Source organism: Propithecus coquereli, unplaced genomic scaffold (assembly GCF_000956105.1).
Source record: "Propithecus coquereli isolate 6110/MARCELLA unplaced genomic scaffold, Pcoq_1.0 Scaffold208, whole genome shotgun sequence".
Taxonomy (NCBI): Eukaryota; Metazoa; Chordata; class Mammalia; order Primates; family Indriidae; genus Propithecus; species Propithecus coquereli.
Window position 1 is genome coordinate 2,255,311 of NW_012145856.1, and position 18,597 is coordinate 2,273,907.

At 46.7% G+C, this 18,597-nt stretch overlaps 1 protein-coding gene across 1 annotated transcript in view; it reads right to left on the reverse strand.

Annotated features, from left to right (window-relative positions):
* TCF7L1 (transcription factor 7-like 1 (T-cell specific, HMG-box)) overlaps window positions 1-18,597 on the reverse strand; it is a 154,731-nt gene that overhangs the window by 18,815 nt on the left and 117,319 nt on the right. The window contains exon 4 of the mRNA XM_012644235.1: window positions 6,970-7,053. Within this exon, the coding sequence (XP_012499689.1) occupies window positions 6,970-7,053 (84 nt within the window). The remainder of the gene's footprint in view (window positions 1-6,969; window positions 7,054-18,597) is intronic.

Below are 18,597 nucleotides of genomic sequence, written 5' to 3' on the forward strand. Positions count from 1 at the left end.
ACATCACAGAAAGTTAAATCTTCTTAAAACATTCCTCCAGGCCTATGCTCCTCCCCACTTCTCAAGGGCAGCTACCACTTAAATTTTCCCATTCTTTTTAAATACATATGCTTTACAGACATTTAAAGTGAAATAAAATTAGAAAGACTGACAATAGCAAATGTTGGCAAGCATGTGGAACAACTGGAACTTTTATGCATTGCTGACAGGAATGTGAAATGGTACAACCACTCTGGAAACACTTGGCAGTTTGAAAACAGTTTATAAAGCAATTCCAGGCTGAGTACAGTGGCTCACTCCTGTAATCTCAGCTACTCAGCTCGGGCAACAAAGGTAGATCCTGTCTCTTAACAAAAAAAAAAAAGAAAAAAGCAATCCTTCTCTTAGGTATTTATCCAGAGATAGAGAAACGTATTTTCACATAAAAACCTGTATGTGAATATATTTATATAATTAGATTTTATATATTTATAATATTTATTCATAATCACCAAAATCTGAAAACAACCCAAGGGTCCTTCAACTGGTGAATGGATAAACAAACTGTAATATATCCATATAATGGAATATTAGCAATAAAAAGGAACAGGCTACTGATACGCTTAACAGCATGGATGAATCACAAATGTATCTTGCTAAATGAAAGACAGACTCAAAAAGTTAGATATCTCATGATTCACTTATATGACACTCTGGAAAAATCAAATCCATAGGAACAGAAAACAGGTCAGTGGTTGTCTAGGGTTGGTGGTGTGGAGGAGTTGACTATAAAGGGGCACGAGGAATTTTAGGGGGGGAACGGAACTTGTTATGGGCTAAATTGTGTCCTCTTCCAAATTTATATGTTGAAGACCTAATCCAGTACCTTAGAATATGACTCTATTTGGTGACAGAGCCTTTAAGAGGTGATTAAAATAGGATTAGCCTCAATCCAAACTCACTGGTGTCCTTTTAAGAGGAGGCAATGTAGGAACACATTGGCATTTTGTTATGGCAGTCCTAGCAAACTAATATAGATTCTTATTATTAGGAAGTGATTCTCACATCACTTCCTGATAATGACATGTTAGGTATTTGATACTGTAACAAATACCTAAAAATGTGTAAGTTGCTTTGGAACTGGACAATGGGTTGAGGTTGGAAGAGTTTCGAGAGGCATGTTAGAAAAAGCACAGATTGTCTTAAAAAGACTGTTGTAGAAACATGGGCATTAAAGGTGTTTCTGGTGAGGCTTCAGATGGAAATGAGGAACATGTTATTGGACTCTAGTGGAAAGATGATTCTTCTTATTAAGTGGCAAAGAACTTGGCTGAATCATATTCTAGTGGTTTGTGAAAGGTAGAACTTCTGAGTGATGAATTTGGATATTTAGCAGAGGAGATTTCTAAGCAAGTGCTAAAGGTTCAGCTTGGTTTCTCCTTACTGCTTATAGTAAAATGTGAGAGGATAGAGAGAAACTGAAGAAGAAATTATTAAGCAAAAAGGAATCAGAACTTGAAGACTTGGAAAATTCTCAGCCTGTCCATATTATAAAAAAATGAGAGAGTGTGTTCTGGAGAGAATGCCAAGGATGTAGCTGGGCAATCATGTGACACAGAGATGATAGGTATGATTCATAGATGCAATCAACCATCTTAGCAGAAATAATGTACTCTTGGACTGAAGGGGACAAAGATGGGACAAAATGAAGGAAAGCTGTCAAGACTTCTGGGATTCTGTAGAATGGACTATCTGGTTGCAAACGTATTATTCTTCAAGAAAAGGAAAGAATGACCCCTAGTGTGATTCAGAAGGTCAGTCTGCTGCCCAGGGCCTCAGAGGCGGGTCTGCCATCCTGGTGGGCTGAAGGGATGGGGAATGGAGCCCAAAGGGATTATTCGTGAGCCCTAAAATCTAACGGAACTCTGCCAGCAGACTGCCTTTAGACTCAACTGCAACTCTCCCCTGCCAGTCTCCAGCCTGCCAGCCCATCCGGCAGATTTTGTACTAGCATCTCCACAATTCTGTGAGCCAATTCCTTACAATAATTTTTTTTTCTCTCTACACATACACACAAACATATCCTGTTGGTTCTGTTTCTCTGGAGAACCCTGCCTAACAGAACTGTTCAATATCTTGATTGCAGTGAACACATGACTGCATGAGTTTGTCAAAACTCACAGAACTATACACTCGGGTGAATTTTACTATGTGAAAAGTATGCCTTAAAAATGAGGGGAAAAGTATAAATGTACATAAATACATGCACAAGGATGTTAACTTTAGCTGGAAACCATCTATGTCCATCAGTTTAAAAATGTTTAAATAAAAGGCAACCAGGAATATAGAGGTGGCAAAGTTTCAAAATTGGTCGATGTTTGTTCCTACCTTTGCTCTATCCTTATCTACATTTGTTCTGAACACCTTCCTCTACCCTGACCTCCTGATACCCTATGTCCTCCCCCTCTCTGGATTCTGGATGCTCAGCCTGACAGCTAAAATTTATGTTTTAAAAAAACCCTGAAAATCTGACCACGTTCCAAAAAATGGGATTAAGTCATTCTAAACTTTTTGGAAAACTGCAACCATTTCCAAATGACGTGGAGTATTTGTCTCCGGGCCTTTGGCCCCATTTGCCTGTTATCTAGTAGAATTTATCAGGCATCTACCTGGACAGGAAGCATTTTAGTCATCATATAGAAAGGAAGTTATAGGTACACACGTACGCATGTGTACACACACACACACACGAGTCTGAAATACTATATAAAAAAATGTTTGCAGGTTATGGGATTATAGGTCTTTTTCTGTCCCTTCTGGCATCTTTCCAAGTGTTCTATCACAGTTTATGCATTACTTTCATGGTTTCAAAAAATTTTTTTTTAACTAAAAAAAAAAAAGCTCTGAAAAGAAGGATTGGATCTGGTGTGAAGAGGGGTATAGAAGGGTTATCAACCTTTTACCAGACCATTTATTCTTCCATTCATTCAACAAATGCTCCTCGAGCATTATGACAGGTGCTGCGTAAACAAATGTGAACAGAGCAGATGTGGTTCCTGTCTTGGTGTTGGTTTGCACATATTTGTTCTGCGTGGCTGGGCACAGTGCTCCTGGGAGAGACTGGAGGGGAAGACGGGCTGGGCACATGGGGCCATGGTAAGGGTCTGCAAGCAATGAGATTACGGTGATCGGATCTTACAAATAGATACTTACAAAATATTATTGTTAGTCTTTAGAGCTGTTTTGAAGAGGTAAAATCCAAATTATTAAATACCTAACTCCACCCCGCACCCTGGCCCAGTTATGACTTGTTTATACACACTTCTCTGATAGACAGCTTCTGCATGACTCCCTAAATGTCTGCAAGTATGCAGGCCGTTTCTTTCATTTACTTTACTCCCAGGGCAAACCTCATCTTAAAGTATTTCACTCCTGATTCCAAATGAATTGCATGATCTCAAATGTTTTAATTTCTCTAATACAAAAGCTAGAGCCCAAAACTCTGTGACTACTTCCCAAAAACCTCCAGGTCCTGCTTATACCACTAGCCTAGACAGAAACCCACACCTAGTAAACTGGGATGTCTTTATCTCCTTCCACTTTTTCTCCGATTTGCAATTACCACAATGATTCTCAACTCTGGCTGCCCCTTAGAATCTCCTGGGGAGCTTAAAAAACTAAGATACCAGCCCCACCCCAGACCAATTAAATCCTATCCCTGGGGGATTAGACGCCAAATTCTATAGGCTCATTATCTCTATTACCTTTGCAATCTGTCCATTTGTTCTGGCACCTAATTCAGGCTCTCATTACCTCTTAGTTTTGCTAATTAAACAGTATTTTCATTGTTCTTTCCCTCTAATTTAATAACAGTGGAGGCAGCGGTAGCAGTGGTGGTGGTGGTGATGGTGGTAGTAAGCAAATAGTTATTGAGGGCTTACTTTGTGGTAGGCACAATTCTAAACTCATTTCAATACACTGACCCATTTTCACACAACAACTCTATGAAGTCAGTCTCTTCTAATCCCCACTTTAATAGGTGAGGAAACCAAGGCAAAGAGAGATGAGGTAATTTGCCTGCAGCTGCACAGATAGAAGGAGGTGGAGCTGGGACTGGAACCAAGTGTATTATACAGCCTCCAGCGTGTGTGTCCTCCCCCCCAGGTAACTCAGATTTTGCTCCTACACACGCACCTCTCAGAAGTTGGAATGAGATGCTTTGACTCTGAAATGGAATACGGTGGTCTCCTTCCAATCTGTTGGATTTCCAATTACTGTTAAGGTGTTCTCCAATAAAATTTCCTTAAGCTTTTGAGGCCTGGTTCTGCTTTGGTGTATTAGAGTACAGATTATGATAATATATAATTTACTAGAAAATTATCCATTTTGCCATCTACGATGTAATGAGATAATTTACATTCATGTAGCAATAATTCATGCTTTTCTATCCTTAGACAAAATAAAGGACCCTTGCCCCACCACAATGCTGAATTATTACTTGCAGAGCACGCGTTTGCAATGGTCGGATGTTTGTCTGGCAGTTAGAACCATGGGTATAGAACCTTCTTGAGAGTTTGGAGATTTCATGTATTTTTCTGTCACTTACACTGAGATAATAAGTGATGACAAATAGCTGATTTATTTGAGGAAAAGGGTCTAGAAAGAAAATGGGAGCTTAGTAAAGGACAACAAACGGATACTGTGTACTAATACGGTATCTTGGAGCCAAGGAAAGAGGATTGCAGGAGGCTGAAGGTAGTAAACACTGTCAGATGTCAGCTGTGTTGAGAAAAAGCAGGAGAATGACTGGAGCTAGTTATGGGACGGCAGTTGGAGAGCCGAGCCGGGCTGCAACCAACGGGCAGAACGAGCGATGTGGTGAGGGAGCTGTGGGAGGTCGGCGGTAAACACCAGAAGGGGAATAGGGAATGTCACAGACGGAAGGCTGAATACAGGGCTTTGCTTTTACTTTTTGGAGATGGGTTGCTCTGAACAACAGGAAAGATGGGAAACTCACAGTCCACGTGCTAGTTTTTAAAGGGAAATCCCTTCCTCACAAGTAGGTGGAGATGAGATAAATATGTAGGGAGATAACATGTGCACAAAAGAGAGGACAGAGGGCCCAGCCACCCCAGGGTCTGCTGGAGGGGGCTGAGGGAAGAAAGAGATTTGAAACTGTTAAAGAGAGACAGCTGTGCTGGGGGGGCTGGGGGGGGGACAAGCTAGGTTTGTGGCGGGGCGGATGTGGGTCAGACGTCCTCCACCTGGGCTGACTCACACCACTAGAGGGCACCTGCACCTCGTGCTCGGCCATCCCAGGTGGGACTCCGGGGGGCCAGGGCCACCGCCCTGGCTTATTCCTGAGTGCCTTGGTCCCTGGCCACAGAACCTGGCCCCAGGGCTTTACACATCCTAGGCAGCCTGCCCTGGGCGGCTGGCCCTGCCACTCACTGTTCCCTACACTGGCATCTGTGCCCGCCTCCCCGTGGAGGGCTGCAACAATCGCCTGAGAGCCACACACGACATCCCGTTGTAAACCACCAAGGGCTCTGCCACCACGCGAGCCAGTCCTGTGATCACGGGCTCACTGTGCCATTCTTTACCTATTTTTCTGTGCATATGCTCTTTTTCTTCAACTAGACTCCAAGCTTCTAATGAACAAGGATCATCAGTATATCTTAAAATGTCCTAGGAAATGAAATAATATGTCTGGGATTTGCTTTAAACCCCCATGTGGTTGGAGGGGGAGTACAGGTGAAGGGAACACAGGGATTCATTACATAATTCTCTCTACTTTAACATACCTTTAAAACTTTCCAAAATAAAGCTTAATAAACATAATGTATCCTCAATGCCTCACACCTAGTACAGGGCAACAGTGAAGCCCTAGCCTGCTTGTCCGTAAAACGGACAGGTCATGCCATACGCAGGTCCTTCTTGCATTCCCTGTGACTCAGAGACTCACTGTACAGTGGGCGAACACCAGCTGGCTTGCGGGGTGGGTGGGCCTTAAGGCGAGCGTTGACCTAAGCTCCTAAGAAAAGTCCAGGAAAGTGGAATGCAAGGTTCCGTTCCAGGATTTTCTCTTATCTGCTTTGGCTTTCAGTCCTTTGCATGTCCCGAGGAGGTGAGAGGATCTGCTCAGACCCACTGCCCCTGTCTCCAAGGACTATCCAGATCTTTCTTTGCCGCTTAGTGTTGCCAGGGGCTGGCAGAGGAGCCTCAGCTGCCCACAGGGCTTTGATTTGCAGATGTTAATGAACTCTTTCCCGTAACATCCACGATAGAAGAGCCTCTTCAACTGCTGCCTTGCAGCTTCGAGGGAGAAGAGGAGGCAATACTGGATGAGCTCCAACAGGAGAAAAAGGCCAGCCTTGCCCATGTCAAGTGGGCAGAGGGGTTTAGATGGCAGTGGGGAAGGATCTGGGGCAGGCTTCTATGAAGAACCAGGGTGAAGAGCTAAGGTCATGGGATTGGGGGACGGCATTTCCAATCACACAACATTCAAAGTGGTATATGTGTGTGTGTTGAGGTGTGTATAGGTTGTTTTTAGAGATGGGGTCTTGCTCTGTTGCCCAGGCTGGAGTGCAGTGGTGTGAGATAGCTCACTGCAGCCTCCAACTCCTGTGCTAGAATGATCCTCCCACCCCAGCCTCCCAAGGAGCTGGGACTATAGGCTTATGCCATCATGCCCAGCTAATCTTTAAATTTTTTTTGTAGAGACAGGGTCTCACTATGTTGCCCAGGCTGGTCTTGAACTCCTGGTCTCAAGCAATCCTCCTGCCTTGGCCTCCAAAAGTTCTAGGATTACAGGTCTGCGTCACCGTGCCTGGCATACAACCCAACTGTTAATGCAGATCACTCGACTCTTCCTCATTGTGCTCACACACTTGAGGACCCCATCAGCTTCAGGAAGGTGGAGGGAGGCAGTAGCATGGGACAAAGCCAATGACAGTGTCCGTTTGGTGCTTTAAGGTGAAACAGACTTACCAAGTGTGCTGGCGATGGTGACCTCGTGTCCTTGACTGTGGTGCTGGAGGGGACATCAAGGAGGGGCCATTTCATCTGCAGGTACTGCACAGGGGACAGAAAAGACAAAGCAGTTGGTGAGATGAGGCCCCGAAAGTGTCCAACGTGAGCAGAGAAGGAGCACTGCAGTGAGGTCCCCAGCGATCCAGCTAGGCCATTTTCACTCCACACGCTCCGCACTGGGTCGATTTCCAAATGATAGTAATAGGCGAGAGCACACATTTGTAATCACCACCACCACTATCCCCTCTGTCATTTTGGAGGGACACAAATGACAATTAAGCTGAACTTTAAGTAGGGGAGAGAAGCCATACTTTCTAGCACAATCGATCAAAGTATCCAAAGACCCTACTGGTGAGGCTCGAGTCCTCTCTGTTCTAGTCACGAGACAAACAGCAATCACTGAGGAGCAGAGGCTCCCAAATGGCCACCATGCCTGATTCTCTTCGATCTCTTGCAGTGCCACACACAATGCTCCCTGAGAAACAGCCACTTGAGAAGTAATGATAAAAGCCACTGCCTGACACTCACAGGTCGTGGGTAATATCTACCCATCCCCAAGGATGCTGGTCTTTACTTCATTATAGTGTTTTTCAACCTTGGAAAGATTACCCAGTACCCCACTCTGCCATACATCACTGCAAAAAAACCAAACCAAACAGTAAACCCTAACACGTGCACTGGAGCACGGCACAGTCCTTGGCAGGAGCCTGGAAGGGGTGAGCAGAGCAGCAGTTAGGGGCCCTGGGGTCCAGCATTCGTGGGTTCAGGTTCTCACTCTGCCAGTGTAGGCTGCGTGGACCCTGGACGGATAACTTAATGACTCTGAGTCTTGGTTCCGTCATCTGTAAGGCAAGGCTATTATCACTTACTTTGCAGGTTGTTAGAAGGAATAGGGACAATGTCAAGTATTGAACACAGTGCCCCACGTGTCTGAGACATTCGATAAATGGCGCCTATTATTTTCATAAGCGAACCATTAGTCTTTGCCAGGAGCAAAGGCACTCATGTTGTCTTAGTGTCAACACTGACGGTGTTTCTGGGCAGCAGAACAGCAAGGCAGCCTCTTTGCAGGATTCCTGAGAGTATTTTGAGAATTAAAGCTCTCATAGGAAGTGGTGGCTCCACGAAGAGTTTTAGAGTGAGACGGAAAGAAGTCTTTGAATTATGCCTTGCTCTGGTCATCCAATTACAGAAACACAAAAATCACGATCTGGCTTTGCGGTATGTGCGCAGGAGCGGGAAAGTGGCTGGGCAGAGCCCGGACGGCCCTTGCTCGTCATCCACTACCAGCTTGACTTGAGAGGCAAGGGCTGGGCTTTCAAAAAGGTGTCCATGGGCAGGACTCACAGCCCAAGGTCACGTGTGCCACGGGCCAGCGGGTGGCCCAGGTAGCAGGTGGGATGGGCCATGCAGGCCTGGCTGTGGAGGCCGGGTGGGTGGCGGGAATGAAGTGGGCACAGGGGGATCTATGAATAAGGGAGAGTTTTCACTCTGGGCCTCCAGACCCTGCACCCTCCACCCCCAAACGGGGTCTCGCCTCTGTCCCTGTCCTCTGCTGACCTCCCCAGCCCCACCCATCTCTTGCCCCTACCCAGAGCCAACACTTTCTACATGAATTAACTGGGATTTCCGTGCCTTTGGCAAGTTAAAAGCACTTGGACAAATATTGGTATCATTAGTTAGAACTCATTTCCACAGTGAACATTTGTGCTATACCTGCAGTTTTCAAAGCATTTTCACCCCCAGAACCTAGTTTAATCTTCCCAACAACCTTGCTATTGCAAGTAGGGGTGACTATCCCAGATCTTCAGATGAGCTCATGGACGTAAACATAGTCTAAATGGTTTGCCCAGCTTTTAAGTATGTGAGCTGGAGCCAGAGCCTACGTCTCTTGACTTCAAATCCCACACTTTTCAGGACCCCAGAAGGCAAGAAGCTTTTCCTAACACCATCTTCATCAACACCCCCACCTCAACCTTGTCTTTGCTCTGATGGGTTTTATCCCTCCTTTTCATCTTGCACAGGCCTGGTCACTCAGAAGCTGGATGAATATACACATGTCCGTGTTCTCCCGTAGGGTTACTTGAGGTGGACTGAACTTACACTCGAGGGCTAAATACCACACTGTTTTTCTAGAAGGAACAACCTGAACATTTGTGTTTTGTTTTTAAAAACTGAGCTACAATAATAAATATCAGGTACTAAAGAGAAGTGTCCCAAATCTATCCCCTTCAACGTTAAACATGATAGAAAAGTTCCTAAAATCCATCAATTCCACCGTATCTGGTCCCCATTTAGAGTCATGGGGACACACATGCTACACTGGCTAGAGTGCTGTGGCGTCCGCCTAGCTCACTGCAATCTCTAACTCCTGGGTTCCAGCGATCCTCCTGCCTCAGCCTCCCGAGTAGCTGGGACTACAGGCATGCGCCACCATGCCCGGCTAATTTTTCCTTTATATTTTTAGTTGTCCAGCTAATTTCCTTCTATTTTTAGTAGAGACAGGGTCAAGCTCTTGCTCAGGCTGGTCTCGAACCCCTGAGTTTAAGCGATCTTCCCGCCTCAGCCTCCCAGAGTGCTGGGATTATAGGTGTGAGCCACCACACCCGGTCCACTCTTCATTCTTACTGGCTTACCAGGGATGTCCTCAGATCATGTGGAGGTGGCTCAAAGGAATGTGAATCCCAGCTTAGAGTGACACTAGAGTTTTGGCTCTTTAATAATACTATCAGGTGACCTTATGTGCTGCTCAGCATAGCTGGCTTGTAGGACTGTAGCAAAGGGTTTCTCAACCATGGCACTGTTGACAGTTTGAATTGGATAATTTTTCTGTAATGTTTAGTAGCATCTTGGCCTACCTACTAATTGCCAATAGCTTCCCACCCAGTTGTGATAATCAAAAATGTCTCCAGACTTTTGTGAAATGTCTCCCAGGGTGGGGGCAGAGCATTCTCCCCCACCCATTGACAATCACTGCTCCAGTGGCCAAGGAGCCGGTACCCAATGCACCGTGAGCTACACGAGTGTTTGTCTGCCTTGGTCCTGGGCAAGTGGAGGTCAGGCATACACACAGGCACAGTAACGGCATTCAGCGATAGCTACTATTTCAGGTTGCTTACCGTGCTTGGCGTTTTACCTACCTAACAAGAAGTCTTGGGCTTCTAGTGGGAGGAGGAGACCACACCGGCCTCTTCTCCCCTTAAGGTCCACTCTCCCTCCCTGGTTTTAACTGAGGCATGGAAGCGCGGAGGGTGGGTGAGGACCTCTGGCCCTGCTCACCACTGCACTCTGGCTCCTTACAGGTAAGTCAGACAGCTTGGGGAAGAGAGCAGAGGGGAGAGGTGGTGCTGGGAACAGTGAGCATCTGCCTAGGACCCGCCTGCTCTGGCCGAGCCTGGGGGTGTGTGGGTGTGTGTGTGTGTGCAGGGAGGGAGGGGTACGGAGGACTGTCACTTCCCCTTTTCCACTTTTTTGTCTTTTTAAGATTCTGCGAAGAGTGATGGGAGTGGGGTAGGGGAAGACGTTTAAGACTTTGGAGCCCCTGCAGCGTGGCCATGGACTGCCTCTGCAGTGCATTTCAGAGGAAAGACGCATTCTAAGGGGGGAGCTGTGCTTTCCAGAAGCATGAATGGGGCCACAGGAGCCATGACACCCCTTATAATCCTCTCCCACCGTAGCACCAGAAATTCAGAGGTGGCTGGGCAGTCCCGAACTCCTAGGTCAGGCCTAGCCCAACTAGAGTAGAAACAAAGCCCTTCTTAGCTGTGATTCTCACGTGAGGCCAACCCCACGATGACCCTGGGGGTAGCCACTCATAGGGCGAGCATGTCCTTGGGGATTAAGTGACATGCAGCTGAGCTTAAATTCTCTGTATGGTGATGGTAGGGGGCAAAATAAACTGCTGGGTTCTCCATGCCCAGTCTGGGCTGCATTCAACTGACTACCCAAGGCCCAGCTGCTCCTGACCAGGTATCACACTGGGCTTCAGCACATGGTGACGGCGTGTACACAGGATGGGCCAGCCACCTCCCTCCTGGGGCATGGCTACTGGGATGTAAAACATCAGACCTGTGTGGCATCAGTGCAAGTGACGGCCAAGCAGTAGTGATTGCTGCCGCTTCTGGGGTGCTGTCTGTGGGTTACGTACTCTCTTCTGATACTCAAAAAATAGGAAAAAAACCAAACCCAAGTGGCAGGTATTACAGTCCGCGGTTTACATATGCTACTCAACATGCTACTGAGTGTTGTGACTACCTGAGACAGGACAGATATGCAGTTTTCCAATCTTACTGAATCCGGGAAACTCTTTTTTTGGGGACTGGGGTTCTGCTATTGTGGTTCACAGTTAAGCGGAGTGAGGCTGTGGTTTAAAACATGTCTTTACCTTGTTAAGGAGGGGTGATTCTATTCCTATTTTTACACTGCTTTCACTGGAGTTGTCGAATTCTTCTCTCAGCATCCACCAAAACAGTTATGTGGTTTTTCTTATTTGACTTATTCATGAGATAGATATACAGTAATAGATTTTCTTACACTAAAGCACCTTTGCATTCCCCAGGTAAACCCTATTTGTTCACGGTGGTTTGTTTGCTCTTGTGCTATACTGTGGAATGCTTCATGTTTTAAATTTTTTACTTCTACATTCCTAAGTCAGGGTGAACAAAAGTTTTCTTTCTTTTTTTTTTTTGGTGACATCTTTATCAAGTGTTGCTATCAGTGTTATTCTGGCTTTAATATTTGGAGGTTTGCTGTTCCTCTTTTCTTTTATGTTCTGAGCCTCTTTCTGCTTCTTGGGCCCCTCCTTAGAGCCCTTCTTGGGGTGAGCACTTGGCCAGGTGGGCTGTTTCCGCTCAACTTGGGCCTAGGGCAGGGTCCCTCTGAAGGATGCTCTCACTGGAGAGCTAGAGCCCCTTTTCCTGTAGGGAGGCGGAGAATCCGTTCTACAGAATCCCACTTCGATTGGAGACCATGCAGCAGATTAATTGCAGCTGTGCCCTGGAATTTCCCCAACACACAAATCTTCGTGATGTAAAACAGCTGGGAGGAAATCCCAGCATGCCCTGTACAGAGGCAGAACTGCCAATGAGCCACGGAGATTAACCCTCTGGCTCCCAGAAGGTAGGGAGGGCCCCTGCCCCAGCCGTACTCTCCCTGTCCCACACTTGCTTTGTGTGGACAGGACTCTACAGGACTCTGGGGAACGCCCACATTCTCCCTGTTCACACGTTCTCACAGAAAACCCTTTCAGGAGGGCTAGGCAAGAGAGGAAACAAAGCTTCATGTTACAGAATCCACAGCAACGCTACCCACGGTTGAAAGCAAGGAAAACAAGTCATCTCAAAAACTTCGCAGGTGAGAAAACTCCAGCCCACAGAACGCCTTCTGCTGCTTCTACAGTGCACAGTATGCAGAGAAAGTATATTTTCTTTCTCTAGCTTTCCAGTCTTGCCCGTTTTTGGTTTCAGTAGCAGAAACCAAGGCTCCAAGTTTGAGTGACCAGTTCTTCCCGCCTCTCTGGGGATCCAGGGGCAGGGTCCCCTTTAATAGACAAGTTCTCAGGAGATGCATGGTGCATGCTGCCACCCGGGAACATGAGGCTAAAAACCCAAACTCTGTGGGGCCAGGTGGCTTTCTACCACAGTGAGGATGACACTGTTCGAAATGCTCCCCTCGCCCTTTTAAAGGCTATGTTTGACATGAAGAATTGCATTATAAATGAAGAAATGTGAAGAAACGATCAGTTTCTCCTTACTCTTCATTCTGCCACCGTCGGAATCTTTTCTCATCTGGACTTTGCAATGGCCTTCCAAACTCCTACAAGAGTTCAGCCTTCTAAGAACTCACCAGCAATCTGGCACCAACCATCCCCTTGGCTTCCACTCTCACAGCTCCCCCAACACCGGCTGCACGGAAGTTCTTCCTATGCTCTGAACATCCACGGTGCTCCTCTGCTCCCCAGCCTGCTGCATCCCTTATTGGTGAGAACTTTAACCACTTCTTAAAAACCCAGTCCTCCCAAGGTCACTTTCCCTGACACAAGCCAGTCACTCTCACCTCTATGTCTGAGATGCGCATGGCGTTCTCACAGTGCTCTTCACAAGGTGGTGTTGTTACGCATCTGCCTACTCTGTCTGCCCTCCGACTCTAAATCCTCAAGAGTCACGCCTGCACCCCAAATCCTGCACCCCAAATCCTTGCCCAGAATCCAGCAATCGTAATGTGCTGAAACCTTGTCCCACACTGCACTCGTGGAGTGAGCTGAGGCCCCAGTCCCACATCTGTAACGCAGAGTTGAATCCTTTAGCAATGTGGGAGGCACAGGAGGAAGCCCATTTCACTCTTGGGGCAATGACTGGTTCTCAGGATAATGAGCTCAGTGCTGCTGAGAATGTGCAAATGCAGCATGGAGGCTGCAATGCCCAGCTCGGCCAGCTCCTGGAGGCCTGTTTAAGATCCTCTATCTCCTACAGAAATGGACATAAATTGATCGAAGTTTGAAAATACACCAACATTGAGCAATTCACTCAGTAGTGAGGAGACAAAAAAGCTTTCCAAGTGGAAAAAAATTTTTAGTTTTCAGAAGTCAATGAGGAAGAGAAAATAAAAATATTAGAACTTATTCCCAAACAAGATAGATTCAGCAAAGTTCCAGAGGCAAAAGTATAAAAGATAAGATTTATATCCTATCCCTTATTTTCCTTTTAAAAAATGAGTAGTTTATGCATTTGCTTAGCTTTGTGGATGGCAGTAAATCCCAAACACAATGTCTTTGTTTTACTTGAGTGTAGAAGGTTGGGTTCCTTCTTGAGATTTCATTGATAGGTGAGTCTTTATAAATAAATTCAATTAATAAAAACATAATGTCCTAAAATAAACTACTTTTGAATTTAATATGACAGACATAATTTTCTGTGGAAAAGTTATTTAGAACCACATTTTGTAGTGAAGTAAACCAATGAGGTGATTTTTTTCTCTCTAGCATTTGTCACAGCATTTAGTCAGCAAATATTTTTGCCCCCCCTCCATGCACTGGTAGCAGAGGGGCTCCAGAAATATTTCATGACTGAATAGTAAACTCAAAAATAAGAGTGGGTTGGTTAGGTTTCAGTTTCCCCATAAACACCTATTTCTCCCACTTTTCCTGAGTAACTCCCCTTCTTTTCTGGATGACCTCAAACGATTCTCTTCTCCTCCCAATTCAGAGAATCTGGCAATTTTGTCTACCAGACTTGATTAAAGTTTTGTTTTTAAAATCTGGCTCCTCTCAGGGGCTAAGTTTTTGGTGGTGGAAGAACAGAGCACAGGAGGCAAGAGAGCACAGGAGGCAAGGGTTCCAGGCTCTCCCTAACCTCTCTGGACTCAATCTTCTCACCTTTAAAATGGGAATATTTTACTTCATCAGTGTGAAGCAGGGGCCTGGAACAGGTGAAAGAAAAAAATCAAATGCAGCTGTCTGTCTAAAGCACAGTGGGTTCTGGGCGTGGACACTATATTGAGGTGTTCAATAAACGTGGAGTCAGGAGTCCTGGCTGAACTCCACCTGCAAGCTGTGTGCCTGAGGAGCTCACCTCAGGAGCTTTCAGAACCTCTCGTTTTGCACCTGTAAAATGGGAATAAGAGTACCTACTACATGGCAGGGCGATTATCTTGAGTGTGGCCGTCACACTGGACAGGACCAAGCAGAACGTGGGGAGCTTTTAATAAATATGTGCTTAGTCACTAAACTTCAAAGTTATTTTTGTCCAGTGAGCCTATGACCTGCACTTTACCCAGGGCAGGGAAGAGCCAATTGACGCAGAGCTTGGCCACTCGCTCATCTATGGTGCTTTGTGGGGAGAGAGGTTCTGTTCAGTGGTGTGTTGCTAAGTGCTCAACAATTGGTGCTCTCAGCAAAAAACAAATCAAAAACCCAAACCCTGTTTTGTAGCCTTTGATGGTATCCATGGTATAAATATTCCCACTTGGCTGATTTCAAGGCACCATGGTGACTCACTGAAGGCAGAGTTGGGAGAGATGCTACCAACTGGCTCCATGCCGCTGGCTCCCGTGGGCAGGAGCTGAGGGGGTCTCAGGTCTGCCCTGACTTGCTGGGATGTCTGGGAAGCTGACACACATGGTCCTCAGTCGACGTGGGCTGCCGTCTTGATGGGGTGCTGGACAGGTATGTCATCCTGGCAGCTGTGTGCTCCTTTGAGAGGGAGCAGGGAAAACTGCGCTCCCGCCCCCCCACAGCATGAGATGTAGCCACCCTGTGGTGATCCTGATCAGGGGGACCTCTGGGGCAGAGCCTTGGGCCTTCAAAAAAAGTGAAAGTTCAACCTGCTTTTGGTCTTTAGTTCTGTAGGTTGGAGCTCCAGGCCTGCTGAGTCGTGAGCTGCCTCTTGCACTGACTGCGACCTGGGCTTTGCTGGGCCTGCGCCATGAACACGCCATAGAGAAGCATCTTCGTGGAAACTGGCTTTGGAGGCTGGGCCCTCCTTTCCCTGAGGTGAACGCTGCCTGGCCCCTCCTTCCTCCTCTCCCTTGCTACTGGGTGCTGGGGAATCTACGGTGGGCACTCCCCTCCCCTCGGGTGAGATCATCTGCCCTGGCCCCCACTGGGTGCAGAGACTGGGCTGAAAGAGCAAAAACCTCTATGCTTCCCGGCCTTCAGCCCTGCTCTCTGGCCTGCGCGAATGCCCCTCCGCCATCTGCCCCACCTCGGCCACCCAGCAGCACAGTAGAGCTGGGTCTGTACCCGCATCACAGAGCTGCTTCATTCTGGGTAATGACCACGTAGCAGCCACCCTACGCAGGTGCCACAATTTGCTCAATGGTCCCACATTCATGGACATGTTGGTGTTTCCCAGTCTTTTGCTGCAATAAATACCCTTGAACACTCATCATTTTGCTCATGTATGAATATAAATGTAGGACACATTTCCAGCTGTGAGGGAAATTGCTAGGTCAAAGGCATGTACATTTCGGCCTTTGAAAAAGGCATGTACATTTTTCACAGTTGGCACTGCTACCAGCAACATGCAAGAGAGCTTATTTCCCCACACGAGGTTATTAAACTTTGCTAAACTGACCGGTACCTCGTTGGAGTTTCAATTTGCATTTCTCTTGTTAGAGCCAGCGAGGCTGTGAATTGTATTCACAGGGAGTGATCTGAAGGACAGAAAGAAGATGTGTGGCAGGGAGGAAGTGGGCTCACGCTCTGCTGGGGGACAGGGAAGGGAGAGGACAGTGTGGGGTCACTGCAGGCGTGGAGGCCAGCTGCGCGCAGAAGGTTCTGAGTGGCTGCTCACAACCGACACGGAACTGTGCGGCCTCGACTGCGCTGCCCCTTGCTCAGGTGGGCAGATCTGCCAGGAGCGGAGGGCGCAGTCTGGGGACGTTAAGTGATGGGGGAGAAAGCCCGGGAAGCTGCTGGTGGGCGGCCACTCTTTCTCCTCCCTCTACACAGGCTGCTCCCTCAACCCACCGCCTTCCCAGCACTTCCTCAGCCCCCAGCAGGCTGGCTTCTGCCACACTGCCTCGACCACCTCTCAGACACTCCACTGTCTTTCCAAGGCCGCAGATGACTTTAGCACGATACTAAGGGCTTTTTAACTGCCGCATGCTATGGACATCGCTGAGGCCTCAGCTTACTGGGCAGCAAACCCGTCTCCTGTCTGGAAGCCCTCTCCTCCCGCCTCCCCTGTGGTTTCAGGTTCTGTGTGCCCTCTGCTTGATCCACATTTATTGACCTGAATAAACGGCTTGGACAAACTGTTAAGTGAGAAAAGCCAGTTACACAATCTAGAAGGACAGTCACCAAAATGTTATCACTGAGTTCTAGCATTTCAGGCAATTTTATTAATTTCTTCTTTGTACTTTTCTTCTTCACTTGAAATTTAAAATATACGATGACCATGTGTTATAGCAGCAGTAAGCAAAGCCATTCAAAGTAACCCTAGATTAATTGTTTTCATCCCCAAACCAGTGCCTTCAGTTTACCCAACCAGAAACCTCAAAATCCACCTTAATGTCTTCAATTGCTTCCCTCACCTCTACTGGTCACTAAGTTCTGTGGCTTCTAGAATTCTTTGGAATCCAGGCCTTCCCTATTTTGTGGTAGGGCCGCTGCAGCAGCCTCCTGCCTGCATCTGGTCTCCTATAGACTCTATCCAGGAGGAAGATGGGGGGAGCAACTGGGTTTGAAAGGGGTGGGTGGTGGGCTGCAAACAGCATCCACAGGTCACTTTGCCTTCAACTGACAAAATGTCTGTTGTTTATATCAAAGAACAGGGAAATTAAGGAGTTCCAAATCCTCTCTCCACAGTGTCACCACTGCTTCTACTCCCATCCCACCTCTTCCAGTCTACCCTTCACCTGCCCCTAGAAATAGTTTTCTAAAATATAAAGCTATACTATTAATATTTAAAGCAATCAGGAGGCTGCCTATACTTATAGAACTGCCCACCAGCCGATCAAGATGCAGTGACAGGCCGGGTGTGGTGGCTCACACCTGTAATCCTAGCACTCTGGGAGGCCAAGGCGGGAGGACTGCTTGAGCTCTGGAGTTCAAGACCAGCCTGAGCAAGAGAGAGACCCCATCTCTACTAAAAATAGAAAGAAATTAGCTGGACAACTAAAAATATATATAGAAAAAATTAGCCAGGCATGGTGGCACATGCCTGTAGTCCCAGCTACTCGGGAGGCTGAGGCAGTAGGATCGCTTGAGCCCAGGAGTTTGAGGTTGCTGTGAGCTAGGCTGACGCCATGAACTCTAGCCCGGGCAACAGAGTGAGACTCTGTCTCAAAAATAAAAATAAAAAAAAATATGCAGTGACAGCAGCAACAGAGCCCTCTGTAGAGGTTTAGTGAGAATCTCATATATAAGGTGGCTGTTTATGTGTATGATATGCCACAGGGGTGATTTTTAAAAAACGGCATAAATAATTAAAATGTAAGTCTGCAAAAGATAGGTTCAGAGAAGAGAGGGATCACAGTGGGCAGGGGTTATCATGGAAAAACTGGAAGACTTCACATAGGAGGTGGCATCTGAGCTGGGTCATGCGGGCAAAATATATTTCTACAATCATTTACTTTTTAAAGCATTTTATGCTATCTGATTTGATCTTACCCCTGCATATAGATAAAATAAATGTTATCATCCCCATTTTAAAAATGGGGAAATTGAGTCTGCTGGAAGCTGCTGGATTTACCCAAGGTCACCAACACAGTTGATATTGGCACTAGAATACAGGGCTTTGCACTTTTAAGGTATAACTCAAAGGGTACAAGGACATGATTTTTGCCTTCTAGAAGTTTCCATCTCATCCTGGAATCTTGGGATAGCAAATACAGGGGGACGGGTGCTACCACATCCCGCTCTGTGCCCATGGCAGATGCTACTAACAGACCATGGCACTCTTTCCTACTGATGTTGGGTAAGACCTCAGAACCCTCCACACAGTATACCAGGCAGCTACCAACGAGTGATTAACATTTATCTGAGGTGCAGTCTATTTATTCTGTCTCATTTAAGCCTGAAGGTAGATACAGATATTCTGTCTGGTGGGAAGGAGGGGCAGAAACCAGGCCCCAGGATCACTCCTC